Below are 12461 nucleotides of genomic sequence, written 5' to 3'. Positions count from 1 at the left end.
TTGGCTGTACCACCCTAACGGGGATGGGGGGGGGGGTTTAGGGGGACAGTATCATCACCCAAACGGGTGAGTAGTCAAGTTAGAAGGTTGAGTGGATATATTTATTGTTTATAGGGGTTTGATAGTTGTAAGTATTTAGATCTCATTTAATAATTAGCTAACAGTTTTCTGCCAAAATATACGTCTATGTGTCTTTATTTATTGCTAGAGTTTATTGTTAAGTGATTTGAACACGACACACCTCGGGGGTCATGCTGACCTGATCGCTCGCTGCAGTTTATCGCAGCGCAGCGATCAGGATAGAACTGCGCATGCGCCAGTGCCGCAGTGTGCCGGCGCATGGCTGACAGCCTATGGCTGTCATTGCCTAGCGATCGCCTCTGCCTGATTGGCAGGGTGGCGTATGGCTGCCGTTTTGTGGGCACGGTACGGCCAACGCAGGTGTGGCCGGACTGTGCGGGGGGGGCTGCAGCGGCTGTGTGACGTCACACACAGCTGCTGCGACCCAGGCCGTGACGAGTAACTCCCGGCCAGCCGCAGGAGCTGCGCTGTCTGGGACTTACTCTTCAAGTACAAAAGCATCGCTGCTGTGTGATGCTTTTGTACTTGAGCGGGGGAAGGGGTGGGCGGCCTGACTAGCCCTGTGCTGGGCGTCCCCCCGCATGTCAGTGTAAGTGGTCGCAGCTGTGCGCTAAGATCAGGTCGGAATGACCCCCTCATCTGATGACCTTTATGGCATTTACTTTATATATACACCATGTTTAATCTTAGAGTAAAATATGTTGGAAAGAACCAATTCCCCCCCCCCCCCCCCCATGTGTATTTGGGCCACTGCAGGGTGGGACTCCTTTGGCACATCCATACATTTAAAGGTACACAATATAACATTTAAAGAAAGAAACGTTTAAGATAAAAAGAGAGATGTTAACCCTATCTACATGGCATCCAAATGGACTTTAGCTCACCCAATAATGGCAAGGGTGAGTGCATGTATGTTTGTGTACGGTGGACCCACATTTTAGCACCTTTATAAATAACCCTCGCAGACTGAAATAAGAGGTGATCACCTAGGGTAAAACAGTAATAAAATCACTACAGAACTGGACAATATGGCCTTACTTGGTATCCGGAGTTATTCTTGAACTCTAAACCAAAATATTCTTTCTCAGTCAGGTTTAAATGATTGCAGCTCATGTTAAACAGTTCTTTTCCAAGCGCTTTTTGCTAATAAAGAAACAAAAAAACAGTAATTTATAAAGAAAGTCATTGCACGTGTTCCATCATGTTGGTGCTACTGTTATAAATATCCCAATTAATCAGCTTTCAAAATTTGTGCAGAAATAGACCAGTGGATGAAGTCCTCTCATAGACTGGTGGGTGACGTCCCCTCACATTACTATCCCCTGTGTTTATGCATAATGTTAAATTGTTGATAGGTCAAGGTCAATAAAAGCCAATCATTACAAAACTGCATAATATAGTAGCACTATATAAGGTGTAATAGCAATACTGTAGGGAGTTCAAAAACTTCCTCCGCAGTGAGCGCTGTCTCTGGCTGCAGATCTCCTCTACTGTTGTGGGAGGACATCGCTTTCAACACTTATAGATAAGCATGTAACAAATTGTCTTATTTCATTTCAATAAAGTGCTTAATAACAACTTTGTTGTCATTATACTTAGCACACATTTTATGCGGGGAGACTTGCTTAGCACACAGTCACTGCAGAGGGCCTTTTTGAACTCCCGGTATAATGCAATCCTTATATGTTTGTTATGGCGAATTGATAAATACTCTCCAATAATGATAAAGTCCTTGGGCTAAATGTAATAGCCTGAATGTTGCCAGAGAGGTGGGAATTTATTTGCGTGTGTCTGTATTTTTAAAGCTGCAATCATTAACAAGGTAAAACCAACCTAACAATAGCCCTCATTCCGAGTTGATCACTCGCTAGCTGCTTTTAGCAGCTGTGCAAACGTTAAGCCTCCGCCCTCTGGGAGTGTATCTTAGCTTAGCAAAAGTGCGAACAAAAGGTTAACAAAACTGCTCGAAATAATTTTCATGCCGTTTCTGAGTAGCTCCAAACCTACTCCCACTTTGCGATCACTGCAGACAGTTTAGTTCCTGTTTTGACGTCACATACACGCCCTGCGTTCGGCCAGCCACTCCCCCGTTTCCCCAGGCTCGCCTGCGTTTTTACCTGACGCCTGCGTTTTTTTAGCACACTCCCGGAAAACGGTCAGTTACCTCCCAGAAACGCCCCTTTCCTGTCAATCACTCACCGATCAGCCGAGCGACTGAAAAGAGTCGCTCGGTCTTGTGTAAAATAGCATAGTTTTGTGTGAAAGTATGCGCAGATAAGCTGATTTTTTGCCTGATCGCCGCGCTGCGAACGAAAACAGCTAGCGATCAACTCGGAATGACCCCAGACTTGCCTACCTGACCCTCTCCATGAGGGAGAAAATGCTCTGTTCCTGGACTTTTCTGGTAATGTATGATTGCCATTACCTGTGGTGAAACACCTTTCTTATCAATTAACTAGCTCACCACAGGTGATGTCATACATTACCAGGAAAGTCCAGGAACAGATCATTTTCTCCCACATGGAGAGGGTCAGGTAGGCAAGTATGAATGACCCCCATCATACAAGCTATCCTGTTGACCAGTGAAGTGATGACATCAGAACTCATATTTATATACTGTAGTTATTATTTACAGAGTTTATATCTAGAATAATATCATTATCTTCTCATCCAACATATTTTTCATGTTTCGGAACATATTATTTTCTTGTTATAGCATTTACTCTACTATTGAAAGACAAGCGGCAGTGCCACTAGCATAATGCTGGGAATGGAATTAGCATGCAATGAATGAGCACTCTACTTCCCCTGGGACGAGCAGACTATATTGCAGGTGAGGGGTTGAACTGATTGTTGGAGTAATGAGCATAGCAAGCCTCCAAAAATCAAGATCTGTTGGGGTAAATTACTATGTATTGTGTTGAGCCTCTTGATTAGTGACAGTCTAATAGCAGCCTGTACTATACAGTTATGCTCAGTTCTGTCTAAGTTAAAAAGACCTCATGTAATTAAAACAATTATAATGCTCCACAATAGAACATTTCATGCACTTCGTTCTGTGGATATCTTTGTAAGATTAAGGCTTTGCCAGCAAAGATCTTAGGAAAATTCCATTTAACACAGCGATCCATTAGAGTGTCTATTCTTATATCTAATATTAGTATTGCTCTGTATAAAAGCAGACAGTGTAACAAATGTTCTTTATATATTAGCTGTCTGTAGCAGAGTTAGTCATCCTGTAGATCAGCTGTTGTGGAACTACAAGCTCCAGCATGCTATGTTAATAGCTGTCAAGACATGCTGGGTGTTGCATCTCCATAACAGTGAGAGATCCAGGTTGTTAACTCCTGATCTATGGTGACTGGTCAAATGTTGATGGGTGTGTTGGGAGCCATCAAGGGTGTCACACACACACACACACACACACACACACACACACACACACACACACACACACACACACACACTTTGGTGCCCTGTGACAGAGAGAGCATGGGAGCCCCCTTCCCTATATGTTTTAAATAGGGACAGAGGAAAAAGGGCCATGATTTCATGGGGAAGCGGCGGAGACACACAGTAGTACCCCCAATTCAGATTACACCACACAGTAATACCCCTTACAGTACACCATATAGTAGTGTCACTTATTCACATTACACCACACAGTAATACCCCTTACAGTACACCAAATAGTAGTGTCACTTATTCACATTACACCACACAGTAATACCCCTTACAGTACACCAAATAGTAGTGTCACTTATTCACATTACACCACACAGTAGACCCCTTATTCACGTTATTCAACACAGTAGTGCCCCTTATACACATTATGCCACACAGTAGTGCCCCTTATACACATTATGCCACACAGTAGTGCCTCTTATACAAATTATGCAACAAATTAGTATCCCTTCTTTTTTTTTTTTTTTTTTTAGAGAGGACAGGCATAATTTTCACTGTTCAAATCATTGGTAAGTACAGAAATTATAAATAGGTCTTCTTCACAACACAGTTGGATACAGTTACAAGAATGTGTAAACATACATAGTAAATATCCCTTGACTCACTGGACATGATTACAATTTCTTGTGTCAATTAAAATTAAGCAACAAAAAATCCTCCCACTAACCCTAACCTTCTCCTTTCCCTTTCTTTTTAATTACTATACTCCTCTGCTTCAACTACATTTCAACTTCTTCTTATACCTATCTTCTTGTCTCTCTTGATTTTCTTCTGTTCTGGCTGGGGTGGGCTCATGTCTCCAGGTGTGCCGAGCAGCATTCTTCTTTTCAGCTCCGAGTCCTGCAGATCCTGCTCTTAGGATTGAACATCAATCATTGATGGTTTTTTCATCATTGATGGTATAGTGGCAATATTCGATCGTTTTGCCATCGATTGCTGCGAACCAATGATTCTCCACCATCAATGGTACAGAGGGCCCACTCTTCACCCGAGGTGATCCCTACTGCACTTCTTCTATGTCTTATACATACGCCTCATCACCCCTGAGTGTCACTATTAGTGCTGCTGCTGACGCGCACAGGAGAAAGGAAGCCGGCGACAACTGGGGAAGCGGCGATTCCACCACTGCCCGAGTCACTGCCTGCTGTCATGTATATTAGTAGCTACTAATATGCATACTGTGGGAGCTAGCAATTACAGACTGTGGTGGCTGGTTGTACTGTCTGGCTGCAGGTGGCACCACTGGGTGGCACATGCCATCCTGGTCAAGGGGTAGATACACCTTTGGAAGCCATTATGCCAAATATGTAGCCATGACCCAACTGCACCATGTTTACAGTAAGAGGCATCTGTTTATAAGGGATGTTGCACTGTGTGACTCGTGTGTGCAATAATAGCTAAGATGTAGACGCCTCTATCGTTAGTTTGCATATTGACAAACAAGGCCTTGATTTGGATTATTGTCAGAAAGCGAGGGTGGTTAACGAATAGATTAAGTTTTTAAACAAAATAACACAACTACACAAAAAATGCTGTGTACAGTATTAGACTAGGTAATTTGTGATTGATTGATTGATTATTATAGTGGCTGCTAATAGATGACTATATATATATATATATATATATATATATATACACACAAATCCATGAAAAACGGCACTGTATTTGGTACTGAGGACGGGGCGTGAGCTCCGAAACGTCTGCCTTCAATACAATTTCTTTTGCTATATACAAGCCTCCAGTGCCGTTTTTCATGGATTTGTATGCTGTTTAGTATCCAGGCATGGGGCGAAGCTTTTGTCATTGATGGGAGTGCCGGCTGTTATGGACTATATAAATATATATATATATATATATATATATATATATATATATATACACACACACACACACACACACACACACACACACACACACACACTCACACTCCAGTGGCGTATCCAACTTTTGACATGAGGGCGAAAAATAGGTGACCAGGAGTTTCAGACTTCAAATATCAACATCAGAATACTTAATTTAAATTCAAATTGCATTACATTAATACCTTACAGGCAGAACTCATACTGTAGAGAAAACATCTCAGTGAGCACCACATAGTTATCTTTCCTAAACTCTGCACATTATCCCCCTTTCCCCACACACTACCGCCTGCCACCCCATGCACCAGTGCCACTTACTTGCTGCTGATCTCAATATCTATTCTGGGCTGTTTAAACTATGTGTGACATTGTCACTGGAAGGTGAGACGCAGTAGATGGCCTTTAAAAGGACTTTTTCCAACCACTGATAACATTTCCCACAGCACCTGCACCACCTCCAGAGGAAGGACCACCAGGGAGGAGACAGTGGCCATGCACTGCAATATCTATACACACAAAACGATAAAAAACTAGCGCTGTGATTGTTTTAATAATTTAGTTTAAAACATTCATAACTGGAGAATCCAGAAAGCATGTACTGCAATAGTACGCTGCACAACCTCTACAAGGAGGTGAGGAGTAATGTGCTGCATCTTGAATGTGAATTAGTAACATAGTAACTAAGGTTGAAAAAAGACAATTGTCCATCGAGTTCAACCTATTTGTGGTCTCCTTATAGGACTAGTTATTTTTATGTTAGGACTAGTTATATTTACTATAATGCGTGCCTACACACCATAACCATGACTATCTTTATCCAATAGGAATTTATCTAACCCATTCTTAAAGGGGTTGACTGAGTCCACAGTTACTACTCTCAGGCAGGGAACTCCAAACACGTATTGTCCTTACTGTGAAAAAACCTTTTCGCCTCAATGTGCGGAAACTCCTCTCCTCTAACCTAAGCGAGTGACCACGTGTTCTCTGTGCTGATCTTATAGAAAACAGGTCCCTCCCAAGCTCTGTGGGTGAGGTGAGGGTCAGGGGAGCGATGGTGAGTGCGGGGTATTTCTAGCATGCACTTGCTTTGGGCGCCATGACTTCATGCTACACCTCTGGCTGCATCCACCATATACATAACTGGGGTTCTAGGAGGATGGAAACCAAAGTGAGTGATTTCTATAGTCAGTTTGATTCCTCTTCTTCTGTTGCTATTTGGCACAATTCTTGGTAGTTGTTTTTATTTATGCTTCATACATTATTATTTTTATTATTCATTGATTGAAAACATAACTTTTAAGATATTAAAAGGTACCCAATAATAAAATGTAATAACAATAACCTCATGGAGTGTTCCAGGGTCCATTAACACCACTCCAATCATAATACATAATTATCAAGGCATATTTATCTAAGTTTGAGAGATAAAGGGGAGAGAGATTAAGTGCCAGCTAATCAGTTCCTGTCATGTTACAGGCTGTGTTTGAAAATATACGTTATGGTAAGAACTTACCGTTGATAACGGTATTTCTCCTAAGTCCACAGGTTCCACAGGATAACAATGGAATATGATGGAGCGTCAGCGGATTGGCACCAATCGATCAAAGCTTTCTGGCCTCCCAGGTCCACTGGCCCAGGCAAATCAGTTGTATTCCAAAGCAAAAGGCAGGAGCATCATGTAGAGCCCTAATCAGGCGAGAAGAACACACATGCACACCCTTCCGTACAAGAAGGAAGAGGTTAGTGAGTAAAAGGATCCTGGTGCGTCAGGGTGGGATCCCTGCGGAACCTGTGGACTTAGGAGAAATACCGTTATCAACGGTAAGTTCTTACCATAACGTATATTTCTCCGGCAGGGTCCACAGGTTATCCACAGGATAACAATGGGATTTCCCGAAGCAGTTTAGAGGTGGGGACGCTCCTGATGTACAGGAGAATCCTTCGCCCAAATTCAGCATTGCGAGAGGCAAAGTATTCAAGGCATAATGTCTAATGAATGTGTATACGGAAGACCATATGGCTGCCTTACATACCTGTTCTGTTTAAGCACCACATTGTGCTGCCCAAAAGGACCTACCTTACAAGTAGAATGAACAGAGACATTAGCCAGATGAGGGAGATCAGCTTAGAGAATATGCTTCTGAAATCGTCATCTGAAGTTATCTTTGCCAGCATCCGTTTACCAGCAGGCCATCCTCTCTTCTGAAATCCATAGATAAAAAGAGAATCTGCTTTTCTGATGGCACTGGTACAATCCACGTAGATCCCTATTGCACGGATCACGTTCAGCGATGCATCTCCCGCAGAAGGGCCCGGAACCTGAAAGGCCGGGACAACCCTTTCTTCTTTAAGGTGGAACTAGTCTTCACCTTGGGAAGATACCCAGATCTAGCTCTGAGAACTGGTTTATCTGGATAAAAACCTCAGAAATGGGGAACAATATGACAATGCCCCCAAGTCTGATATTCCTCTAACTGACCCCGTAGTCAGTAGAAAAATAATTTATGATCCATTTTAATAAGTGGTTAAAATGGGCAACTTGAAGGGCTTTGAGGACTAACACAAGTCCGACGGCACTGTAGGAGGAACAACCAGAAGCTGAATGTGCAGCATACCCTGTAAGTTGGTCATTTACTTTTGGAACCCTACAGTCAATGCCGACCCTTGCTCTTTCAAGGAAGCCACCTTCAAACCCTTATCCATTTGTGCTTGAAAGAATGTTAAGACCCCGGAATTCTGAAAGATTTAGGGTCCAACCTTCTTTCACTGCACCCATGAATATAGGCTTGCCATATTTGGTGATAAAGGCAAGCTAAGGAAGGTTTCCTTACTCTGAACACTGTTTGAAACACATGTTGAAAAGATCCTCCTTGACTTCAGGATAGAGGCTTCAAAGGCCACGCTGTCAAAGACAGTTGATCCAGATGTCTGTGATAACCAGGACCCTGCGTTAGTAGGTCTGGATGTTGAGGGAGCTTAAGTAGAGCATCCATTGCCATTCTCTGCTGGTTTTCCTGTTTTAACTTTCTCACCATCTGGGTAATAGGGTAATTAGAGGAAAACACATCCGCCAGACGAAGGTCCCATCTCACCGATAAAGCATCCACAAAGATCGCCCTGGGATCCTTTGTTCTTGATCTGTATGTGAGTACTTTGTTGTTCAACCAATACGCTATGAGATATATCTCTAGCAAGCACCTCTTGTTTACTAGAGTCCGGAAGATCCCTTGGTGTAGAGCCCATTTACTTCCCTGAATGGTGTGTCGACTTGAGAAAGTCCGTTTCCCCGTTTAGGATTCCCAGAATGAGAACAGCGGACAAAGTTGGATGATGAAGTCCTGCCCACTTAGGTATGTGACTTACCTTCTTCATCACTTTTCGGCTGAGAGTTCCTCCCTGATGTAGAGGTACTCTACTGCCGTCGCATTGTCAGAGCGGAACTGGACTGGTTTTCACTGAAGACTGTCCTGTGCCTACACTGGTGCCCTGTATATGGCCCGAGGTTCCAACCTTAATCGGTAGACACAATCTTCCTGACACTGATCCCCAGTGTCAGAATCTTCCCAATCTGATATCAATAGGATTTCCCTTTGTCCAGCTGGGATGTCTGTAGCCACCAGGCTAACAACCTTCTTACTTTTATCGTAAGTACCATAGTCTGTCTTTATTATCTGATGCAACCCGTTAATACCTACAACACCTTGTATTCCCAGCTGGTCCCTCCAGGTACCAACCAGGACAACACTGCTGATCTTCCCCAATCCGATGAGATCCGGCCATATCCAGTGTGGTGTGACTGTAGATTCTATTTGGTAAGAATCAGACGCTGCAGAGACCTAGAGTGGAATTGTGCATACTCCCTCCTGTTGATGCAGATACCATCAAACCCATCATCCGCATTGCTGCGTGAATGGATACCGTTTGACTGTGTGTCAAGTCCTGAATCCTATGCTGAACCCTGGATATCTTGTTGCGAGGTAAGAATTACTCTCTGTAGACCTGATCCAGTACATCCTCCAAGTGAGTCATCCGGTGTGACGGAACTGGAGACGATTTTTCCAAGTTATGAGTCACTTTCCTCTGCAGATGACAAAGAGCAGTCTCTGTGACTGTGCCAGAATTAAAAGATCGTCTAGGTATGGGAACATCCTTAACCCCTGCTGGCGGAGATAAGTTGTTATTACCCCCATATGTTTGGTAAATACTCTGGGGACTGTGGCTAACCCAAAGGTAAGGGCTAGAACTGAAAATGCTGTTTGGAGGATAGCAAACCTTGGATAACACTGATGGACAGTGTATAGGAACATGTAGGTAAGCATCCTGTATATCCAGGGATACCATAAAAACCCTGGCTCCATGCCACACATAAGGAACGTAACGATTCCACGTGCTACCGAGGTTCCAAATGTATTTGTTCAGCATTTTAGGATTGAGCATGGGCCGAAATGACCCATTTGGCTTCCGATTAAAACCAGGTTAGAGTAAAACCTTGCCCCATTGGCTCCTCAGCCAAGCACATACACCATATGTCTGAACCTGCGGTTCCTCTCATACTGAGCAGGATTACTATGGCGATAACTATCGTCGCACTTAGGGCGGATTCTGACTTAGAGGCATTCAGTCATAATCCCACAGATGGCAGGCTGTCTTGAAGGTGAAAGCATAAACTAGAGATACCATGCCAGATCTGTGTGACCTGAAGAAGTCAGCCCCCCAGCCTGGGGTCTCCCAGGCATATGGCCACACCATCAGACTGATGGTTTATTTTTCTACAGTACCTGGAATTTCCAGATGGTTTCCCATCCGAGTACTAACCAGGCCCAACACTGCTTAGTTTCCAAAAATCAGCTGATATTGGCCCCATCCAGTGTGGTGTAGCTGTAGATCTTCTGGTAGCCCAATGCTTTCCTAGTCTTCCCCGACTTGTTAGATACCACAAAGGACCAAAATGCGGAACTTTTAGGTTTGAAACTGTATGTGGAAGGAACCTGACCTTCTTGGAGTCTGCTTCTGACTCCAGAATATCTGTCAGTTCTTACCAAAAAGAATATTTTCAGAAAAAGACAATGACTCCAAAACCTTCCTAGATTCTGAATCAGCCTCCATGTACCCAGCTAAACTGCTCTACGAGGAGGTATAGTTGGGGCTGATGCCCTGGAGTAAATATTTTGCCCATATTTTTTATATGAGCTATATGAGATCTTTGCTCTATTGAGAAATCTCCTTCCAATGCATCAATGCAACCACTGCCTTTGCCATTCAAGCCGAAGCCAAGGCTTGGCCTTATGACTGCCCTAGACCGGAAAATAAATGGTTTTTCTGGGACCCATCCACTCTCCTATCCATGATGTTGAAAACAAAGATAATGTAGATTATTACGCATCTACTTTAGGAGCCACCTCCCCTTTTTTTAAACAATCCCCAGCTGGAAGAGGATAATTGGATTTCCATTTCTTAGGAATTCTAAACTTCTTATCGGGCGTAGCCCAACCTCTTCCATGATTTCCATCAGACCTGGAAACTCAGGTTTTGGGATGTTTAAACACAGGTGCCCTGGTTTTAACACAGGCTCTGCTGTATCCTCTAAGGATAGAATGGCTTCATTGCTTTAATTAACTCAGCTAAATTCCAGAGCTGAGACCTACCTCTTTTTCATATGATGAAGTGGAATAAATTGGGCTTTCATCTTGTGATGAATCTGAACAATGTGTAGCCTGTGAGGGTGAAGATTTACTTACCACCGGTTCTGAGAAACTGCTGCTAGGAGTGATACACCATAGGTGGATCTGCATATAAGAGCCAATAGTGTAACCCTATCCCTGGTACAGAATTTTGGGGGAATTATCCATTCAACTTATTGGATCAAGTCTGTGCAAAGATAGCCCAAGGCAGACACACTTGTACCCACCTCTGCCTTGTATTTTTGCTGAGCTAAAACATTATGCACACAACCATCCTGAACCAGATCGTGAGAGGATAATACAGCTTTGCAAAACAAACATGGTATGAGTGTCTTCACCATTGCCGCACTTATACATGATAAATAATCAGCACTTCCACAGTGTGCTACACAATTTTGAGACTGTAAATCACTTTAACCTTTTTTCTTTAAAATTATATCCATCTGACCCTACTCATGCACCAGCATTGAGGATCTGCAAAACAAACTGACAGACATATAGTAAAGTCAGCATCATACTAGCAGTCAGTCACATGTTATACATTCGTATAAGAAGCAATATGAGTACATCATCAACTACAATAACATTTTAAGTATGTAGGAGAACACATTTACTGAATCATGTTTAACAGATCTAACGTATTCAGACGCAATGCGAAAGAAAACAACAGTAATGGTATACAGACTCATGTGCGATATGCACTTATCTAACTATTCGTACTCAAAAGGTAGAAAGAGATTTAGTGCTGTATTACCTGTACTCAGTAGAGTGGGATACAGGGAGACTCACCCCACTTCCAAGATCGATCATACGTTAGCGAACGCTGAGTGGATCCAGACGCTACTAGTGTACACTGCCGCTCCCTGAACCTAGTGAACACAGACGCTCCGGTCACACAGCCGCCTATGCTGCGACTGGATCCCCTCATGGTAGTGCTCAGTGAACACAGACGCACCAGTCACACAGCCGCCTATGCTGCGACCGGGTCCCCTTGTGGTAGCAATCAGTGAACACAGACGCACCGGTCACACAGCCGCCTATGCTGCGACCGGGTCCCCTCGTGATAGCGTCTGAGACGGAAGCGAGGAAACAGTTCATGACGGGAGACTCGGCGGAAACTGGTCATGAACTGAGGGGAGGGGCGACCAGGAGAGCGTCTGACTCCCCCTGCTGACATCTCGTGGCCTCATGCTATTCCTGGAGCCTATGATCCCTAAAGCCTAACGCTGGAGCACCAGTGGTGGTGGCGGCGCGTCAGCTACTGTTTGGTAGTCTCCTTCCCAAAACAGTGTGGCTGTGTCCGTATTCCCCTTCTAAGCGGAACCGATGCCGTACCTTCTTCCCTGTGCTTTGGCCACAGCCTGTTAACGTCTGA

The 12461-nt window shown here is 43.7% G+C and overlaps 1 protein-coding gene across 1 annotated transcript in view; it reads right to left on the bottom strand.

The window, feature by feature from the left end:
- The window catches only part of FRMD7 (FERM domain containing 7), a 75957-nt gene that overhangs the window by 53084 nt on the left and 10412 nt on the right, over positions 1 to 12461 (bottom strand). The window contains 2 exon segments of the mRNA XM_063938555.1: positions 1120 to 1235; positions 4290 to 4400. Of these exon segments, the coding sequence (XP_063794625.1) occupies positions 1120 to 1235; positions 4290 to 4400 (227 nt within the window).

Source organism: Pseudophryne corroboree, chromosome 8 (genome assembly GCF_028390025.1).
Source record: "Pseudophryne corroboree isolate aPseCor3 chromosome 8, aPseCor3.hap2, whole genome shotgun sequence".
In the NCBI taxonomy this organism is placed as follows: domain Eukaryota; kingdom Metazoa; phylum Chordata; class Amphibia; order Anura; family Myobatrachidae; genus Pseudophryne; species Pseudophryne corroboree.
The sequence above is the reverse complement of the archived record's forward strand: the minus strand, read 5'-3'. Positions and strand labels throughout refer to the sequence as shown.